This window comes from Scyliorhinus torazame, chromosome 25 (genome assembly GCF_047496885.1).
Source record: "Scyliorhinus torazame isolate Kashiwa2021f chromosome 25, sScyTor2.1, whole genome shotgun sequence".
Lineage (NCBI taxonomy): Eukaryota > Metazoa > Chordata > Chondrichthyes > Carcharhiniformes > Scyliorhinidae > Scyliorhinus > Scyliorhinus torazame.
In genome coordinates this window covers 29,392,744-29,411,669 of record NC_092731.1, presented here as the reverse complement: position 1 = coordinate 29,411,669, position 18,926 = coordinate 29,392,744, and the positions used below count along the sequence as shown (strand labels likewise).

Below are 18,926 nucleotides of genomic sequence, written 5' to 3'. Positions count from 1 at the left end.
GATTGTTTACAAGAAGGGATGAGAATCTTCAGTGATGAGGAGAGATTGGAGAAGTTGGGACTGTTCTCCTCGGAGAGAGGAAGGCCGAGAGGAGATTTGATAGAGGTGATCAAAACCAGGAGAGGGCTGGACAGAGTAGACGGGAGAAACTGTCCCCGCTCGTAATAAAAGGATGGAGAACGAGGGGGCACAGATTTAAAGTGATTTGTAAAAGAAGCAAATGCGATGTGAGAGAAAACTTTTTCATCCAGCGAGCGCCTGGGGTCTGGAATGTGCGGCCTGGAAGTGTGGTGGAGGCAGCTTCAATCGAGGCTTCCAGAGGGGATTAGATGATTATTTGAATGGAAACAATGTGCGGGGCGCGGGGGGGGGGGGGGGGGGGGGGGGGAGGGGATGGGGGGGCAGGGGGAACGGCACTGAGTTACGATGCTCGTTTGGAGAGCCGGTGCTGACACGATGGGCCGAATGGCCTCCTTCTGCGCCCGTGACAATTCTGTGTTTCTGTGACATTACTGTACCCATACTCAACCTGTTCCATGGCAACTGCGGTCCCATTTTTTTAACAGGGTAGAGCTTATTTCAGAATAGGTTCGCCTCTGCGCTAAAACCTTATGAACGCATTAAAGGCCCCCCCACTCCACTCCCAGTGGGCACTGCTTATTGCCATCGCCAATCTCTGGTTACCCCTCTCTGCCTATGAGCTCTGTAAGCCCCTGGTCCCCCCCCCCCCCCCCCCCCGCCCCCCCCCCGGGTAGCGCGAGGTAGTGAGATTGTCCAGTGAACTTTGAGGTGCTTTCCCGCAAAGCGTATTTGACGGAGCAGCGATGTCACTGGAACCGATAGGCCCCAGGCTAATGCTCTGGGCACAAAGCAGTTCAAATCTCACCAGGGGGCATCCGGCGGAATTTTAATTCGATGAATAAAATCTGAGCTTCGAAAGCTAGCCTCAGTAAGGGTAACCGTGCACCGGTCGTCGTTAAAAACACAGCTGGTTCACTAATGTGGGAAGGAAATCTGCCGGTCTTACCCGGTCTGGCCTACATGTGACTCCAGACCCACAGCAAATGTGGGTTACCCTCTTAACTGCTCCTCTGAAATGGCCGAGCGAGACGCTCAGTTCAAGGGTAGTTAGGGATGGGTAACAAATATTGGCCTCGCCGGTGACACCCACGTCCGGGAAATAATTGTTTTAAATCGTTAACGTCTCTGGAAAGTGAGGGATATTTTTCACAGAAGAGTTTCTTTGGCACCCGAAGAGGGACATATTTTGATCCACCGCTTCCGCCGCTATCAATGGAATTCCCATTGAAGCCGCCCCGCGCCACTGGGAAACCCATGGAGAGGGTGCGCTGACGGCCGGAACAGAGAATCCGCCGGCGCGCTCGGTTGGAGAATTCCGGCCTGGATCCTGTGCTCTGGATCCGTAAGACCCATGAGGCAGTCTTATTATTGCCTGTTTTGAGAGCGGAGGGTGTAGTTGAGTCCCGTCATCTTTTCCCAGGTTTATTCATGTTTCTCGTTATACTAGATTAGCTGGAACTTGCATTTGCATAGTGCCTTTTAGTGCTGTCAAATTAATCTCCAAAGTGCAGAAGGAGGCCATTCGGCCCATCGAGTCTGCACTGGCCCCCTGAAAGAGAACTGTACCTAAGCCCAATACCCCACAATCCCACCTAACCTTTTTGGACACTAAGGGCAATTTATCACGGCCAATCCACCTAACCTGCACACCTTTGGACTGTGAGAGGAAACCGGAGCGCCCGGAGGAAACCCACGCAGACACGGGGAGAACGTGCAGAGCCCGCACAGACAGTGACCCAAGCCGGGAATTGAACTGGGACCTTGGCGCTGTGAGGTAGCAATGCTCACCACTGTGCCACCGTGCCGCCCCCTTGCACACCAATGCATTGCACAGAGGCAATGATGAAAGTGATATTAGGGGGGGTGGGGAATCAAAACCTTGGCTTTTAGAAGTAGACTTTAAAGAGGATGGTGAGGGGAGAAGGAGCGTTGTTGAGTTTCAGGGAGGGAGCTCCGGGACTGAGGGCCCAGGGGAACGGGAAGCACGGACATTCGTGGTGAAGCGATTAAAATGGCGGGATGCCAGAGCGGGAGGAGCATGGATTTCTTGGAAGGGAGCAGGGCCTGAGGTGATTAAAGGGACAGGGAGGGGACGATGCCATTGGAGGGATTTGAACACAGGGACGGGTGAGAGGAATAATGCCTTCAAGTCGACTGCAAAGAGGGAGGGAAGTGAAAATTTCACTTCCGCTGACTGAACCCACTTGCTGGCCAGCCAGGCGTTGTTAACCCCTTCAGGCACATGCTGGAAGAGTTTGCCTGTCTGACTAGACACGCCACAGCAGCAGGTGTCAGGGCCGTTCCAGCGCCGTTGATTGTGCCGGCGTGCAGCTGCCACTGAGGTGAGCACCTTTTCCTCGACACCTAACTTCCACCAGCGCCAACTTAATGGAGTCTCGCAGCTCAGGCGGAGAATATTCAGAACATCATGCCCGTAATTGTTCTCCAGTCACAGCATCCAATTAATTCCAAAGCCCGCCCCCGCCGCTCTTTTCCCTGTGAAATTTTCCGTTTCGAGTTTATATCCAATTTTCTTTTCAAGGTTACCCAATAATTAAGCCGAGGCCTAACCAGTGACTTAAAAAAGACGTACAGGACTTCCTTCTTTTTGTCCTCTGTGTCGCTATTTCTAAATCTATGTCCACTTCAACAGCGTAACCAGCTACCTTCAAAGATCAATGGATATATATAAATCTAGGTCGGAATTCTCCGACCGTTTTTGACCCACTTTTCCCGCCGGCTGCGCTCCCCGCCCCGGGATTCAGACGAGCGAGGCTGGGGAACCGGAGAATCCCGCCCCTTATGCCTGATGGGAGCCGACGGAATCCAGAGGCCCAGGCTAAGGCTCTCTGCATTTGGGTTCAATCTCACCACGCAGAGTTTAGATGAATAAATCTGGAATCCAACGTTCGTCTGACTGTGAAGCTATCATTGATTTGTTGTTAACAAACCCGTCTGGTTCACCAATGGCCCCTTGAGGGAAGGAAATCTACCGTTCTTACCCGGTCTGGCCTACATGAGATTCTTAAGTGCCCCTCTGAAATGTCCGAGCAAGCCATTGGGTCAGGGGTTCCTTGTCAGTATGGTGTGGGGGCCGGTTTAGCTCAGTTGGCTGGACGCTTGGTTTGTTGATGCAGAGCGAGGCTAGCGTTGTGGGTTCAATCCCCCGTACCAGCTGAGGTTATTCATGAAGCCCCGCTTGCCCTCGCCTGAGGTGTGGTGACCCTTGGGTTAAATCACCACCGGCCAGCTCCCCCCTCCCCTCAAAAGCAATCTATGGTCATCTGGGACCATGGCTACGTTACTTTTACTTTTAGTGGTTAGTAGCCCCACCCAGGAGTCTGGGGTTCAATTCCCCGACAGGAAGCTTCGTAGTCATCCAAAAAAGCTCCTTGGGCTGTTAGGAATGGGCAAGAAATGCTGACTCAGCGACGCCAACAACCCGTGAAAGAACAAATAATTTTCAAAAACGGAGCCACTGGTTTCACTGTTCCTGCCTGGAAGGATGTTCTTGCTGTGGAGGGAGTGCAGTGAAGGCTGATTCCTGGGACGGTGGGACTGTCATATGAGGAGAGACTAAATCGGTTTGGATTATATTAATTGGAGTTTAGAAGAGTGAGAAACATAGAAACATATAAAATCCTGACAGGATTCGACAGGGTGGATTCAGAAAGAATGTTCCCGATGGTGGGGGAGTCCATAACTAGGGGTCATAGTTTGAGGATAAGGGGACCTTTTAGGACTGAAGTGAGGAGAAATGTCTTCACCCAGAGAGCGGTGAATCTGTGGAATTCACCACCACAGAAAGTAGTTGAGGCCAAAACATTGTGTAATTCCAAGAAGGAATTCGATATAGCTCTTGGAGCTAAAGGATCAAGGGATTAGGGGGGCGGCGGGATCAGGGTATTGAACTCGATGATCAGCCAGGATCATAATGAATGACGGAGCAGGCTCGAAGGGCCGAATGGCCTCCTCCTGCTTCTATTTCTATGTTTCTATGATTGTACCATTTGGTTTATATAGCTACTCATTTTTCATCCCAAAATGTGCCCCTTCATCTTTCCCCGCGATGATTTTAATCTGCCATCTATCTGCTCATCCCTGTCTCTGCCCACCTATCTGTCACTATCCTGCCCACAGGTTACTTAGTTTCCAATTTTTGTGCCATCCAAAAAGTTTAAATTATTCTCCCAATGCTTAAGTGCGAGTCATGGACATGTCCCAACACTTGTAGACGCCAGAGCGAATCTACAATCTGAGAAAAAGCCATTGAACACCACCCCCTCCGTACTGTTCCATCAGCAAGTCTATTCCTGGTCCATTCATCCTCCCGGGCTCTAATTTTGGTCAGATGCATCACCTTATCTAAGTCCAGGTACAAAACATTAAATTAATTACCAATCCTTTCTGTCCCTTCATCAAATAATTCAATCAGGTTTGATCAGACACAATTTGCCATCAACTAAACCCATCGATTGTTAACCGCCGCTTTTGCAAGTGAAAATTAATTTTGACTTGGCTCGTTATCCCGACAAGTCCCCCATCGTGGGCACAAAAGTCGGGGTCGAGGGAGTGCTGCACTGCCCGAGGTGCTATCTTTCAGATGAGGTCCTGAATTGAGGGCTCATATTGAGTGAATATAGAAGATCCCATGGCACGATTTTGAAGAAGAGCAAGGGAGTTAATTGTCCCCGGTGTCTTAACCGATATTTATCCCTCGATTGACATTGCTAAAACAGAATTTTTGGTGCTTATCGCATTGTTGTGTGTGGGAGCTTGCTGTGTACAAATTGGCTGACCTGTCTCCTACATTATAACAGTGACTAACTGCTATAACCTGCCTGCTTACCATTGGCTGGGGACTAATGACTATCCCACAATCCTGTGGGAATATGAGCTTCCCCAATGAGGGGGGCGGAGAAACCATTAGTAAACTCCATGTATAAATAAAGCTGGCCAGTTTGGAAGCAGCAGGAAGGAGTGTGCAGCAAGGGAAGTTGCTGCTGCTGTTATATATATGTTATTGTAAATAAATGTTATTACTTTGTATCCTTAAAACTCGTGCTGGATTCTTCGTGGCCCTTACAAAACTGGCGACGAGGATGGGATTCGCCCCCACGCGTGCATAGCACAATGGATTAGCTGGTGTGACCAAAATGATAATGTTGGCCCGGAGTTTTGTCTGGTGGACAGGCGTCGACACCGACATTGAGAAGGTGGCCCAAAACTGCTCCATTTGCCAGGAGAATCAGAAGCTTCCACCGGCCGCGCCCCTACATCACTGGGAATGGCCGGGGCGGCCTTGGGCACGCTTGCATGCAGATTTTGCAGGCCCTTTTCAAGGATCCATGTTCCTTCTATTAATGGACGCCCAGTCCAAATGGCTAGAGGTGCATAAGATGCAGGGGACAACGTCCTGCGCAAAAATTGAAAAGATGCGTTTGTCCTTTAGTACACATGGCCTCCCCGAGGTGCTGGTCACGGATAACGGCACTCCATTCACGAGTGAGGAGTTTGCAAGGTTCACGAAGATGAACGGCATATGCCATATCCGCACTGCCCCTTACCACCCGGCTTCAAATGGGTTGGCGGAGCGTGCAGTGCAGACATTCAAAAGAGGCCTAAAGAAGCAGTCTTCCGGATCAATGGACACGAGACTGGCTCGCTTTTTGTTTACGTATAGGACCACCCCCCATGCGGTGACTGGGGTAGCTCCCGCAGAACTCCTAATGGGCCGGAGACTTCGCACCCGCCTTAGTGTGGTTTTCCCGGACATTGGCGCAAAAGTACACCGCACACAAGAACGGCAGGGACAGGGATTTTCTCGGCATCGGCCGATTCGGCAGTTTGCGCCCGGTGACCCAGTGTTCGTTCGGAATTTTGCTGGTGGTGCCCAGTGGGTTCCTGGCGTAATCTTTCGCCAAACGGGCCCTATATCTTACCAGGTGCAAGCCCAGGGTCGTCTCCAGCGCAAACATGTAGACCACGTTCGGTCCAGAAGACTATCCCCTCAAAAGATTCCCCGCCCCCGGAGCTCATTTCTACAGCCGCAGAGACCAGAGACAAGGGAAGGTAGTCCTCACAATCTTCCTCTGGTGCCTCACTCGAAGCCTGCGCAGGTCGTTACAGAACCGAATGGAGATAGAGACGCTGACATGACGGAGGCAGCAGACTCTGACTCCGAGATGGAGACACAGGACGCATCAGAGGGGGAATCATCGGGTCCACGGGCCGTGGATGTACAACCGTTGCGCCGTTCATCACGGAAGCGCCGGTCTCCGTCTCGTTACACGCCGCCTGATCCAGCGCCGCGTGCAAATGGTGTCCGGCCTGCGGCAAAACGAGTCCGACGCCCTCCTTCGCCAGGGTCTTCGGTGGATTCCTTGGACTTTGGGGGGGAGGGATGTTATAACCTGCCTGCTTACCATTGGCTGGGGACTAATGACAATCCCACAATCCTGTGGGAGTATGAGCTTCCCCAATGAGGGGGGCGGAGAAACCATTAGTAAACTCCAAATATAAATAAAGCTGGCCAGTTTGGAAGCAGCAGGAAGGAGTGTGCAGCAAGGGAAGTTGCTGCTGCTGTTATATATATATGTTATTGTAAATAAATGTTATTACTTTGTATCCTTAAAACTCGTGCTGGATTCTTCGTGGCCCTCACAAAACTAACGATGCGATTTAATAGGAAAAACCAGAGTCCCGTTTTGGGTGCGTTCAGCGGGGTGCTTCCTGGCGCTTGCTGTGCTTGAACGCCCCCGCTATTGAACGAGACTCTACTTCTTTTTTCGGGCCTCGTTGAGGAAGGCCCCACCGAGGCCGCGATTCTCTTCACGCGGAGGAGCTCCGCTCGCCAATGCAGGAAGGGATCGGGGCACCATTTTTAAATGGCACCCCCGATCTCTCGACCCACCCCCCCCAACGCGACCCCCCCCCCCCCCCCGGACACCCCTAACGTACCGATTAGGGGTTCCTCGAGCCCCCCCTCACCCCACCTCATAAGAGCAGGGCACCTCCGCGCCCGATTCCCGGCACGGGCAAGGTAACACTACCAGTCCGACACCCCGGCAGTGCCAAGGTGCTCGGCTGGCATCAGCAGTGCTAGGGTACCACCCTGCCCAGAGGCCTCCGATTGCCTGGGAGAGTACCGCCAAGTGCCGTTCCGCCTGGGCCACATTTGATCTCGCGAGGCGTAGCGAGCCGGGTAAATCCCGCGAGAGGCCTCTGGCGAGATTTACTGACTGCGCCGCATCCCGAGTCGTGCGCACCCGTTAGAGCGCGCCCTACATTTCATTCTCTGTGAAGTGCTTCGAGTGGTCCTATGGTGAGGAAAGGCTGGCGTGCATGTCCGTCTGCGCCTGTCTTGCCCACTGATGATGGGTTAACTGGCGTGCAGTTTCTGGTTTTACACTGGCAATGATCCAGTGCTTTGACAGAACTCCCGCATCTAAAGAGGATTAAAATATTGTCGTCCGAGCCACCTAATTCGCCCTCTCCTGTTCACACATTGTCTCGGAGCTGGTTGAATTACATTCGCCGCCAGACACCTCAATTTGCAATTTGTTTCCATTCTCGTCTTATCTCTGTCTGTGGCTTCACCCCCCTCCCGATCTCCGTAACCTGCTCCAGCCCCACACCCCAGGCCATTCCTACATCTCCCAGTTCCTTATTCTCCCATGCTCGCTGGTGACTGCACCACGCTCAGCACCCACCGTGACCTCTCGGACACTGAGTCCATGTCCTCGTGCAGAAAGACCGGGACAACGTCCAGGCTTGGGCTGAAAAGTGGCAAGCAATGTTTGCGCCACACAAGTGCCAGGCAATGACAATCTCCAACAAGAGAGAGAATCTAAACGTCGCCCCTTGACAGTCAATGGCATACCATCGCTGAATCCCCAACTATCAACATCCTGGGGGGTTGCCTCGATCAGAAACTGATCTGTACCAGCCATCTGAATTCTGTGGCTACCTGAGCAGGCCAAAGGCTAAGAATCCTGCAGAGGACAACTCACCTTCTGACCCCCCAAAGCCTGACCACCATCTACAAGGCACAGTCAGGAGTGTGATGGAATACACTCCACTTGCCTGGATGAGCGCAGCTCCAACAACACTCAAGAGGCTCAACACCATCCAAGACAAAGCAGCCCCGCTTGATTGCTCCCCCTTCCACAAACATTCAAACCCTCCACCGCCAACACACAGTTGTAGCCGTGTGCACCATCTACAAGATGCACTGCAGGAACTCGTCAAGGCTCCTTAGACAGCACCTTCCAAACCCCCGACCGCTACCATCTTGAGGAACCACCTGGAGGTTCCCCTCCAAGTCACTCACCACCTTGACTTGGAAATATATCGCCGTTCCCTCACTGTCACTGAGCCAAAATCGCGGAACTCCCTCCCTAACAGCACAGTGGGCGTACCTACACCTCAAGGGCTGCAGCAGTTCAAGAAGGCTCTCACACTGCCTTCTGAAGGGCAACTAGGGATGAGCAATAAATGCTGGGCCTAACCAGCGACACCCACATCCCGTAAATTAACTTTTAAAAAATTGCCCAGGCATTGGTGAACACCACACCGATCGGGCAAGCAAGTGTCCTACAGTCTTGCCTTGACCGATGAATTGGCGTAAACGTGTGGAGTGTAAACGTGTGTGTGAAATTCCGCCCTCCTTGTTTTCATGCTGTGCCCCATCCTCAAAGGAGATCACCTTTGCTGGACTGACAGTAAGGTGGCGCAAGCGGAGCTGCACTTCGACCGGGATTCTCTGCTGCGAGTCCGCCCCGGTACGCTGCTTGCGAGGACGGAGACGTCAGTGCTCGGCCAAACCTCCCGTCGCGGGAAACGGAGAATCCCGCTGTCCCGAACATCATTTCGGGATTGAGATGACTTAACTGACTGGAGGGGGTCGAAAATGCGTAATTGTGTCATGGTCCCAGCACAGAAGGAGGCCATTCAGCCTCTCACATTGGTGCTGGGCCTCTCCAACTCACCCAGCCCTAACCCCCTCCCTGCTGCTATTCCTCCTGTCATCCAGAAATATTTGGACCTCCGGGTAATTATCCGATTCCCTTTCAAAAACCACCCTGCCAAATGGGACAGAAGATAATGGGGAGGATGGGATTCTCCACATGTGCATTCTGAATTGGCTGGTGGCAGAATAAACGTGGGAGATACGTAGACACAGGGTGGTCAGCTACCTGAGCAGCATTCCAATGCTGCCTCGCTGACGCTATTAATCGGCGATTTGTATGCGGCCTTTATTTTGAGATCTAAACTCTGTGTAATGGTGCATCAACAAGTGGAGGGAGGAGGACCGCGGGGGGGGGGGGGGGGGGGGGGGTTGGTTATGTAATGACACAGAATAGAACATGCACCAAAAACAGGAAATTGGCGTGCTTGCGGTTGAAAGGGTTTCGACAAAAAAAGAGGATCCGTCCTGGCCTGAAATGATGACGTTTCGAACGCTGTGTCTTTTTTCATTCACATCTGAGCTCGACCAGTGTTAACTTGGCTTCTGCCAACTCTTGAAGGGGTTTGTTCTGCCGCCACACCTGTGGCTGGGGGGGGGTTTACAAAATTTACTCTGGCGACGTGACAGGTTAGCAAGGATAGAAACTAATCTAGGACGGCTGGCACAGTGGTTAGCACTGCTGCCTCTCAGTGCCAGGCTCCCAGGTTCGATTCCGGGCCTCGGGTGACTGTGCAGAGTCTGCACGTTCTCCCCGTGTCTGCGTGGGTTTCCTCCGGGTGCTCCGGTTTCCTCCCACAGTCCAAAGATGTGCAGGTTAGGTGGACTGGCCGTGCTAAAATTGCCCTCGTGGCCAGGGGTGTGCAGGTTAGGTGGACTGGCCGTGCTAAAATTGCCCTCGTGGCCAGGGGTGTGCAGGTTAGGTGGACTGGCCGTGCTAAAATTGCCCTCGTGGCCAGGGGTGTGCAGGTTAGGTGGACTGGCCGTGCTAAAATTGCCCTCGTGGCCAGGGGTGTGCAGGTTAGGTGACAAGGTTACAGCAGGGCAATCGGGGGAGTGACATGGGCTCTTTGGGAGGGTCGGTGCAGCCTCGACATGCCAAATGGCCGCCTCCTGCTGTGCGGGGCTTCTCGGTGAAAATCTTTGTTCTGACGATGTCAGCAGCCCATGTCTCCGGGGATGGTTTAGCTCAGTGGGCTAGACAGCTGGCGTGTGATGCAGAACAAGGCCATCAGCGCGGCTTCAATTCCCGTACCGGCCTCCCCGAACAGGCGCCGGAATGTGGCGACGAGGGGCTTTTCACAGTAACTTTCATACTTGTGACAATAAAAGGTTATTATTATCTCACTCACCTCTCGTTCCCCTGAGGGGGTTAGGGGTAGGATTTGGGTCAGAAGGGTGGGGTTTCCCAGTAACTAACGTTCTTACCACAGAGTGGCTTGTTACCCTTTGCGAGTTGCCTACGTGGGGCTGATTATGATTATGGTATGATTAACTGAACCACGTTGGGCGCTGGGAGCTGCAGGTTGGGTGATTAGCGTGAGGCGCGACGCCTGATTTGGGTGTCCCATGCGGTGAGCCAGGATTGGCGGCAGTCGCATCGCGATGGTAAAATCCCGCCCCGCGTTTCCACTCCACAGCCACCTTACTGCCAATGAAATGCCTTTGCAGTGTAGTTCCCTGTTGTGATGCAGGAAACACAGCAGCCAAACCCCCACGCGCAGCGAGGTGTTAGACTATTTCTGTGATGCCGATGGATAAAGGTTGGGGTCAGGGCACCAATAAAGGACAACTCCCCTGCTCTTCTTCGAAATAACACCCTCAGATCGTTTGCAAGTAGGCAAATTTTTAATTTGACAACCTTAACCGCGAGGTGCCCTCTGACAGTGCAACACTCCCTCAGTCCTGCACTGGAGTGCCAAGTGTAGATTTTTGTGTTTGAGGGCTGGTGCGGGATTTGAACCCACAACCTTGTGACGTGGAGAGGAGAGGTTTAACAGCTGCAGCTGACGCCAGAGTCTCTGCAGTGCTCCTCAGCGCCTTGCCATTCGCTGACGATGAGATTCCCTCTTCCCGCCGCTTGTCAATGGGATTTCCCACGGGCGATGCCGCGCTGCCGGCGGGAACAGGGAATGCCAGCGGCTGGAGAATTCCAGCCCAGCTGGCTATCCGATAGAAAATCTGACATTGCTTGTTGACTTCTCGGAGAACCATGATTCGGCAATCCACTGGCTCGATACCTGAGCTTTGAAGGTATTCAGAGCCTCCCTCGGAATTGAACCTGTAGTGAAACTCCATCAGTTTCTCTCGGCTCTAGCACGTCCCCATGTGATGCTCGCTCACCTGATGGGACTGCTGCATCCTATTGTAACTCGGGCCAACATCACACCCACACAAACATGAAGGCGCTGGGTCTGCACGGAGACTCCCTGGCTTCTCATCAAAACCAGCAATGAAATTGCATCAGATGGTATCGAGTTTCCAGATGAGAATCAGAAAATTCCACTCAACTGATCTATCGTTTATGCTCCACATAAGAGCCCTTGAACCCTTTTCCGTCTCACCCTGTCAGCATCTTTTTCCATAGAATCCCGACAGGGCAGAAAGGGGCCATTCGGCCCCTCGAGTCGGCACCAACCCTCTGAAGGAGCGCCCCACCCAGGCACACTTCCCCGCCCTATCCCTGTAACCCCACCTAACCTACACCTCTTTGGTCACCAAGGAGCAATTTTCGCACGGCCAATCCACCTAACCTGCACATCATTGGATTGAGGGAGAATGGTAGAATCATAGAATTTATAGTGCAGAAGGAAGCCTTGGAAAGAGCACCCTATGTAAACCCATGCCTCCACCCTATTCCCATAACCCCACTTAATCTTTTTTTGGACACTCAGGGGCAATTTAACATGGTCAATCCACCTAACCTGCACATCTTAGGACTGTGGGAGGAAACCGGAGCACCCGGAGGAAACCCACGCACACACGGGGAGAATGTGCAAACTCCGCACGGACAGCGACCCAAGCCGGGAGTCGAACCTGGGACCCTGGAGCTGTGAAGCAACATTGCTAACCACTGTGCTACTGTACTGCCCATGGGAGGAAACCGGAGCACCCGGAGGAAACCCACGCACACACGGGGAGAGCGTGCAAACTCCGCACGGACAGCGACCCAAGACGGGAATCGAACCTGGGACCCTGGAGCTGTGCAGCAACAGTGCTAACCACTGTGCTACCGTGCCGCCCACGGGAGGAAACTGGAGCACCCGGAGGAAACCCACACAGGCATGGGGGAAGAACGCGCAAACTCAGATAGTCACCCGAGGCCGGATTTGAACCCGGGTACCCTGCCGCCGTGAGGCAGCAGTGCTAACCACTGCGCCACCGTGCCGCCCGTATCTTTCTGTTGCTACAGCTACCTATGTAGTTTCCCCGTAAACCCATCGATGCTCGGTGCGGCATGTGAGTTCTCCATTCCCGGTCATCAGATACTCTTCTGTGTGACACAATGATTAAACCTTCTCGTGGGGAGCAGTGTGCCCAGCACTGCTCTGCATTGAGGGAGGGAGGGGGAGGGGCGGGGGGAGAGAGAGAGAGAGAGAGAAGTTGCAGGCAGCCATGACATCTTCCCCTGCGTTCCTTCTGGCGGGCGGTGGGGGGCGGGGGGCGGGGGGGTGGGGGGAGACAGAGCTGCCCATTGAGCCCTACTTGGCGCCTATGTATTCTGAGCCTGGATGAAAAGGTCAGTGAACCCCAGTCCGCTCGACAATGCCGTTGACGTGCTCCCATCTGTCACCTCTGCAGATCAATGGCAGATCATCAGCATTTGCCATTGGATCCAGGCCAGGTGGCTTCCTAATCGTGAATAGTAACTGTTGTTCAAGCGGAGATGTTAGAAAGCGGGCATTCAGGAAACTGAGCATTCGGCCGACCTGGGAACCTGGGTACATTTTTTAAGGAAGTCTTTGTGATTTAGGTTCCTGTATTCATCTCAGGCTGGCACTGAGGGAATCCCCTCCTCGAGGAGTTCTCACAGCAGGTGGGCGGCGCTGTCTGGGCCGGCGTTTGTTGAGTTGTGTAGCCACGGCTCTGAGTCAGCGAGTTGTGGGTTCAAATCTCACTCGAGGAACTTAACCGTGGAAAACAAAAAGCGAGGTTGGTTTGTCAGTGCAGTACTGAGGGAGTGCGGCACCGTCTGAGGTTCTGTCCTTCATAAGAAAATTGGAGCTGGATGGGGTGGGTTAATTGGCCCTTTCTGAGTCTGCTCCATCATTCAATAAAACCGTGGCTGATTTTCTAATTCAACTTCTCCTTCCTGCACGATTCCTGTTTCCCTTAAAACGCTAAAACAAATCTGACCACTTGCCTTGAATATATTCAGCCTTGCTGTGCTCTCTGGGGTAAAAATCTAAAACCCTCTGAGTGAAGACATTTCTCCTCACCTCAGTCCTAAATGGTCAACCCCTCATTTGGCGATTGTTTGACATCTCGAATACCGGGCACGGTTTGGTCTCCTTATTGAAAGAAGGATGGGGGCGATTCAGAGAAAGTTCACCTGGAATGAGCGGGTTGTCTTCTGAGGAAAGGTTGGACGGCCGGGGCTTCTTTCCACTGGAGATTTGAAGAGCGAGGGGAAGGGGTTGACTTGATTGACGTCTATAAGATCCTGAACCGTCTCGGCAAGATGGACGTGGAAAAGATGTTTCCTCATGCACACTGTTTCGAAATTAGGGGTCGCCCTTTTCGGACAGAGTTGAGGAGAATTCTTTTCTCTCGGAGGGTTGAGCGACTTTGGAACTCTAGGCCTCAGAAGGCGGTGGAGGGCGGGGCCGTTGAATATTTTTATGGCGTGGGCAGATAGATGGTTGTGAGGCAAGGGGGTCAAAGGTTATTAGGGGTTAGATGGGAAATGTGGAACGCAACGCAAAGAGGCTACCACGGGTGGTTTCCAGTTTTTTTTTAGACACGGCACCGCTAACTCAGAGCCAGGGACCCAGGTTCGATTCCCACCTCGGGTGACTGGGTGGGGTTTGCATGTTCTCCCCCGTGCCCGTTCCTCCGGGTGCTCCGGTTTCCTCCCACAGTCCAAAGAAGTGCGAGTTAGGTGGACTGGCCACGCTAAAATTGCCCCCTCGGTGTCTGAAGATTAGGTGGGGTTACGGGGATGGGGAGGCGGATTGGGCCCAGGTGGAGTGCTCTTTCGGAGGGTGGGTGCAGACCCGATGGGCCGAATGGCCTCCTGCTGCACTGTAGGGATTCGATGATCTTATCGATTGGCGGAGCTGGTTCAAGGGGCCAAATGGCTTACTTCCTCTCGGAATTCCTACGATCACCTCTTTCCATTTCCCCTATTTCAGAGAGGGGGAACACTTCCTCAGCATCTAGTCCATCCTTCAGGATTTGCTTTCAATTAGGTCACCCATCCTTCCAAAATCCAGAGAATACTCAGTCCCTGCTTAGAGGACAATCCCTCAGCCCAGAAACCTAGTGAGCTGGTCAGGCAGTTAAACCAAGGCCTTTTCATCTTCTTTAGTCGACCATTGGTTTATCTATCGTTAACCCGAAGCTCCATCGCCCTCTCGCGGCGGCGTAAACGGACTCCTCGGTGCTCGCCAAAGAAGAGCAAAGGTCGGCGCTGGCCCCGTGCCTATCGCTGAACCGTTAAAAGTGACAATTCGCCGGATCGTTGCCACCGTGCTGCTTCTGGGATCTTGCTGAGCGCAAATTTGGCCGCCGTGTTCCCTAGGTTACAACGCGACAAAGGAGTATTTAATTGGCTCGACAGCACTTTGATGCACTGTGAGGTCGCGAAAGGTACTGCTTTGAATGTCAGCTCTTTATTATTTTGCTTTGGGAAAGAAACACAGAGGAATGCCTCTTTCTGGTGAAGTGGCAAATTGTTCGGGGCCTGTAACCTCAAGCGACACAAGCGGTTGAACTATTTGGATACTATGCTGGTATATCTGTCAGCGAAAGGGTTTCTCATAATGAAGGGAGTTGACTTATTTTTATCTCCTCACGCTTACTGACGCACTTCGTATAGCCTCCCGTCTGAGACACAGCTAAAGTCGCTCTCTCTCCCTCCCAAAATTCTCATATCGAGCCCGGCTCTTTATTGCCTTTTGTCTGTTACAGGAAATCTCGACATGAATACCAGAACTCACTGGGCAGCAAGGTTATACAGCGACAGAGCCGGCGCAGAATGACGTGCCCCAGTCCGGCCGAGATCAGTAAGGCCAAAGCCATCATGTCCATTCCCCAGCTCACCAACGCTCTCAACCTTGACGAACTCCTCCTCAAATGCGTCCAATCCTTCGGTAAGTGGCCCCTTTCCAGAGGCTGATCGTGGATAGGCCAGCCTACTGGTGGCGGTGCGTATGTGTGCCGGCATGTGCGTGTGCGTGTGTGCAGGTGTGAGCATGCGTGTGTATGCATTTGTTTGTCTGTAGGTGTGTGGGTGTGAATGTGTGTGTGTACATGTGTGAGTGTGTGTGTATATGCGTGTGAGTGTTTTTGCATCTGAGTGTATATATGTGCGTGAGAGTGTGTGTGCGTCTGAGTGTGTGTGTGCGTGAGAATTTGTATGTATGTGAGTGTGTATGAGTGCTTGTATGTAAATGTGTGTTTGTGTGTGTGAGCGTGCATGCATGTGAGTGCTTATATGTGTGTGTTTGTGTGTGTGGGTGTTTGTGTGCGGCTGGGTGTGTGTGCGGCTGGACGTGTGTGCATCTGAGTGTGTGTGAGTGTGAATGTGTGCATGAGAGTGTGTTATGTGAATGTGTGTTTGCTAGTGTGTGAGTGCGTGTGTGTGCATCTGAGTATGTGTAAGTGGGTGCGTGACAGTGTATTTGTGAGTGTGTGTGTGAGTGCTTGTATGTGTGCATGTGAATGTGTGTATGTGTGCTGGCTATATGTGTGTGAGTGTATGTGTGCGAGAGTGTGTGTGTATCTGTGAGAGCGTGTGTGTGTCTGTGAGAGTGTGTGTATGAGTGTGTGTGAGATTGTGTGTGAGAAATAGTGTGTATGAGAATGTGCGTGAGAAAAAGAGTGAGTGTGTGAGAGTGTGAGAGTGTGTGTGAGAAAGGGAGTGAGTATGAGAGTGGGTGTGAGAGTGTGTGAGTGTGTGTGAATGTGTGAGACTGAGTGTGTATGAGTGTGTGTGTGAGACTGTGTGTGAGTGTGAGAGTGTGTGAGAGAGTGTGTGAGTGTGTGAGAGGGTGTGTGAGTGTGAGTGAGTGTGTGTGAGTGTGAGTGTGTGTGAGAATGTGAATGTGAGAGTGTGAGAGTGTGTGTGAGTGTGTGTGAGAGTGTGTGTGAGTGTGAGAGTGTGTGAGAGTGTGTGTGTGAGTGTGTGTGTGTGAGTGTGAGAGTGTGTGTGAGTGTGAGAGTGTGTGTGAGAGTGTGAGTGTGAGAGTGCAGGCTGGTCCAGATTGTGAAATGCTTTGCTGCATCATCACACACATCATGGGCTAAATAACACAAATAAACCTGTGGCTATCTGGGGAGGAGAGTGAACAGGGAGGAATTGTTGCTGACCTATATTTGCGGCTACAGAAGCGTACAAAGCTCTGATGTTTGGCTAGATTCTAACAGATTGTGAACTGAGAGGGGGTGGCTTGAAGCTGGCCCATTTTCTGCGGGCGCAATTAGCAAATTAACATTTTTGAAAAGTGGGAATTGAGGCCATGGTGACGTGCGGAACGTGAAGAGGCTTCAGTCCGAGTGTCCGCCTGCATCGCTAGCGTCGCTCCCTGTTCCCTAACGGATTGGGACTCTGTCGAGGTGAAAGTGCCCAGATAGCGGCGAGGTGCCCGACTGCCACTCCCCGCTTTCTTGCCAAAGCCTCCTGCCGGGGCGCCCCCAAAATCCTGCCAATGTACGAAATACAAGCTGGTTTGTCATGAGATTGTGCCCCCGCTCAGGATTCTCCGAACCTCAATTATATTAAGGGGCTGGTTTAGCACAGGGCTATATCGCTGGCTTTTAAAGCAGACCAAGGCAGGCCAGCAGCACGGTTCAATTCCCGTACCAGCCTCCCCGAACAGGCGCCGGAATGTGGTGACTAGGGGCTTTTCACAGTAACTTCATTTGAAGCTTACTTGTGACAATAAGCGATTTTCATTTCGTTTCATTTTCATATCCCGTGCCTATTTTATTTGTTTCTGTCTTGCAATTGGCTTGGCCGCGACGCCATCAATGTTTTGGTGAGGATCTGAGTGTGAGGGTTCAAATTAAAGTCTTTGGTTCGAGGCTTTTAGTTTCCAAACAATATCGTTTTAGATAAAGAAACTGGCACCAACGTTCTCTTTACCACATCTCGGGGACACTGGGGCATGATGAAGTCTCCTCACTGTTGCCGTGACAAACTTTTACGCACAGCACGATTCCACAAACGATCAACTCTGTTACGTGCTGCTGTTGATGGGGTGTGTGGCCGAGGGTGGCCTTAACTCCTGAAAACACCCGGAGTTAGCTTCACGCGTTCCGCGCTGCCCTCAAAATATGGGACACGGCTCCGCGGTCAGTGGTTGAAACAATGCCACTCGTCACCGACCTCAAACAAAAGCTGCCTACAAGGATCGAGTGTACTCTGTGGGGGCGAGCTTCCCCTTTCCAGGAGGCCCTCCCAATCGGACGCCAAACCAAGAGATCTCCAGGCATCTGGCCGTGATGCCAGTCAGTACCTTATCTCTGTCACCTCCACCAGGCCTGAACCCGCAGAGAACTCTGCCTCTCTCCAATCCTGGCTTTCGAGGAACATTATAGGCTCTCCAACAGAGCAAGGGTTAACACGGGACATAGATACATAGATACATCGAAGATGGGAGCAGGAGGAGGCCTTTTGGCCCTTCGAGCCTGCTCCGCCATTCATCACGATCATGGCTGATCATCCAACTCAATAGCCTAATCCTGCTTTCTCCCCATAGCCTTTGATCCCATTCTCCCCAAGTGCTATGTACAGCCGCCTCTTGAATATATTCAATGTTTTAGCATCCTGGCCATAGTATGGTGTAGAGAGTTGCATGATGGTGGATTGAGTGCAATAGCTTTTTAATAAAATATTCATTCATTTAGGAGGGGTTATTGGGTTACGTGGACAGGGTGGAAGTGAGGGCTTAAGTGGGTCGGTGCAGACTCGATGGGTCGAATGGCCTCCTTCTGCACTGTATGTTCTATGTTCTGTTCATGGGCTGGCAAGACCAACATTGGTTGCCCATCCCTAATTGCCCTTGAATTGAGCATCTCGCTCAACCATTCCAGAGGGGCAGTTAAGAGTCAAGCCCATTGCTGTGGGTCTGGAGTCACGTGTAGGCCAGACCGGGGTAAGGACGGCAGATTTCCTTCCCTAAAGGGACATTAGTGAACCAGATGTTTTTTTTTTCACAACAATCAACAATGGCTTAATGGCCATTGTTAAACTTTTTAATTTCAGATTTTTAAAAATTGAATTCCAAAGTCAATGGTGGGATTCAAATCCGAGGCTCTAGACCATTACCCTGGTTTCCTAGTCCAGAGACAACACCATTTCACCATCACCTTCCCTGCCGTGGTGGTAGCAGGGGTTGGTTAGCACAGTTGACTGGGTGGTTGGTTCGTGATGGGGGTGCGACGCCAACAGCGTGAGTTCAATCCCTGTGCCAGCTGGGGTTATCCAGCAACCTTGCCCCTCGCCGGAGGTGTGGTGACCCTCAGGTTAAATCACCGCCAGTCAGCTTCCTCGCTCAAAAGGAGAAAGCGGCCTCTGGTGCTCAGAGACCGTGGTGACTTTGATTTCAATTATTGGTGGTTAGCACACACTATTCCTGATGTGGCCTCACCAAGGCCATGTTCGGCGCCGTAAAGCTGCCCTACTTTATATTCCATCCTCCCTGCCCCTCTG

General features: G+C 52.1%; 1 protein-coding gene across 1 annotated transcript in view; it reads left to right on the top strand.

The window, feature by feature from the left end:
* The window catches only part of rasgrp4 (RAS guanyl releasing protein 4), a 191,265-nt gene that overhangs the window by 73,447 nt on the left and 98,892 nt on the right, over positions 1–18,926 (top strand). The window contains exon 2 of the mRNA XM_072490239.1: positions 15,182–15,363. Within this exon, the coding sequence (XP_072346340.1) occupies positions 15,182–15,363 (182 nt within the window). The remainder of the gene's footprint in view (positions 1–15,181; positions 15,364–18,926) is intronic.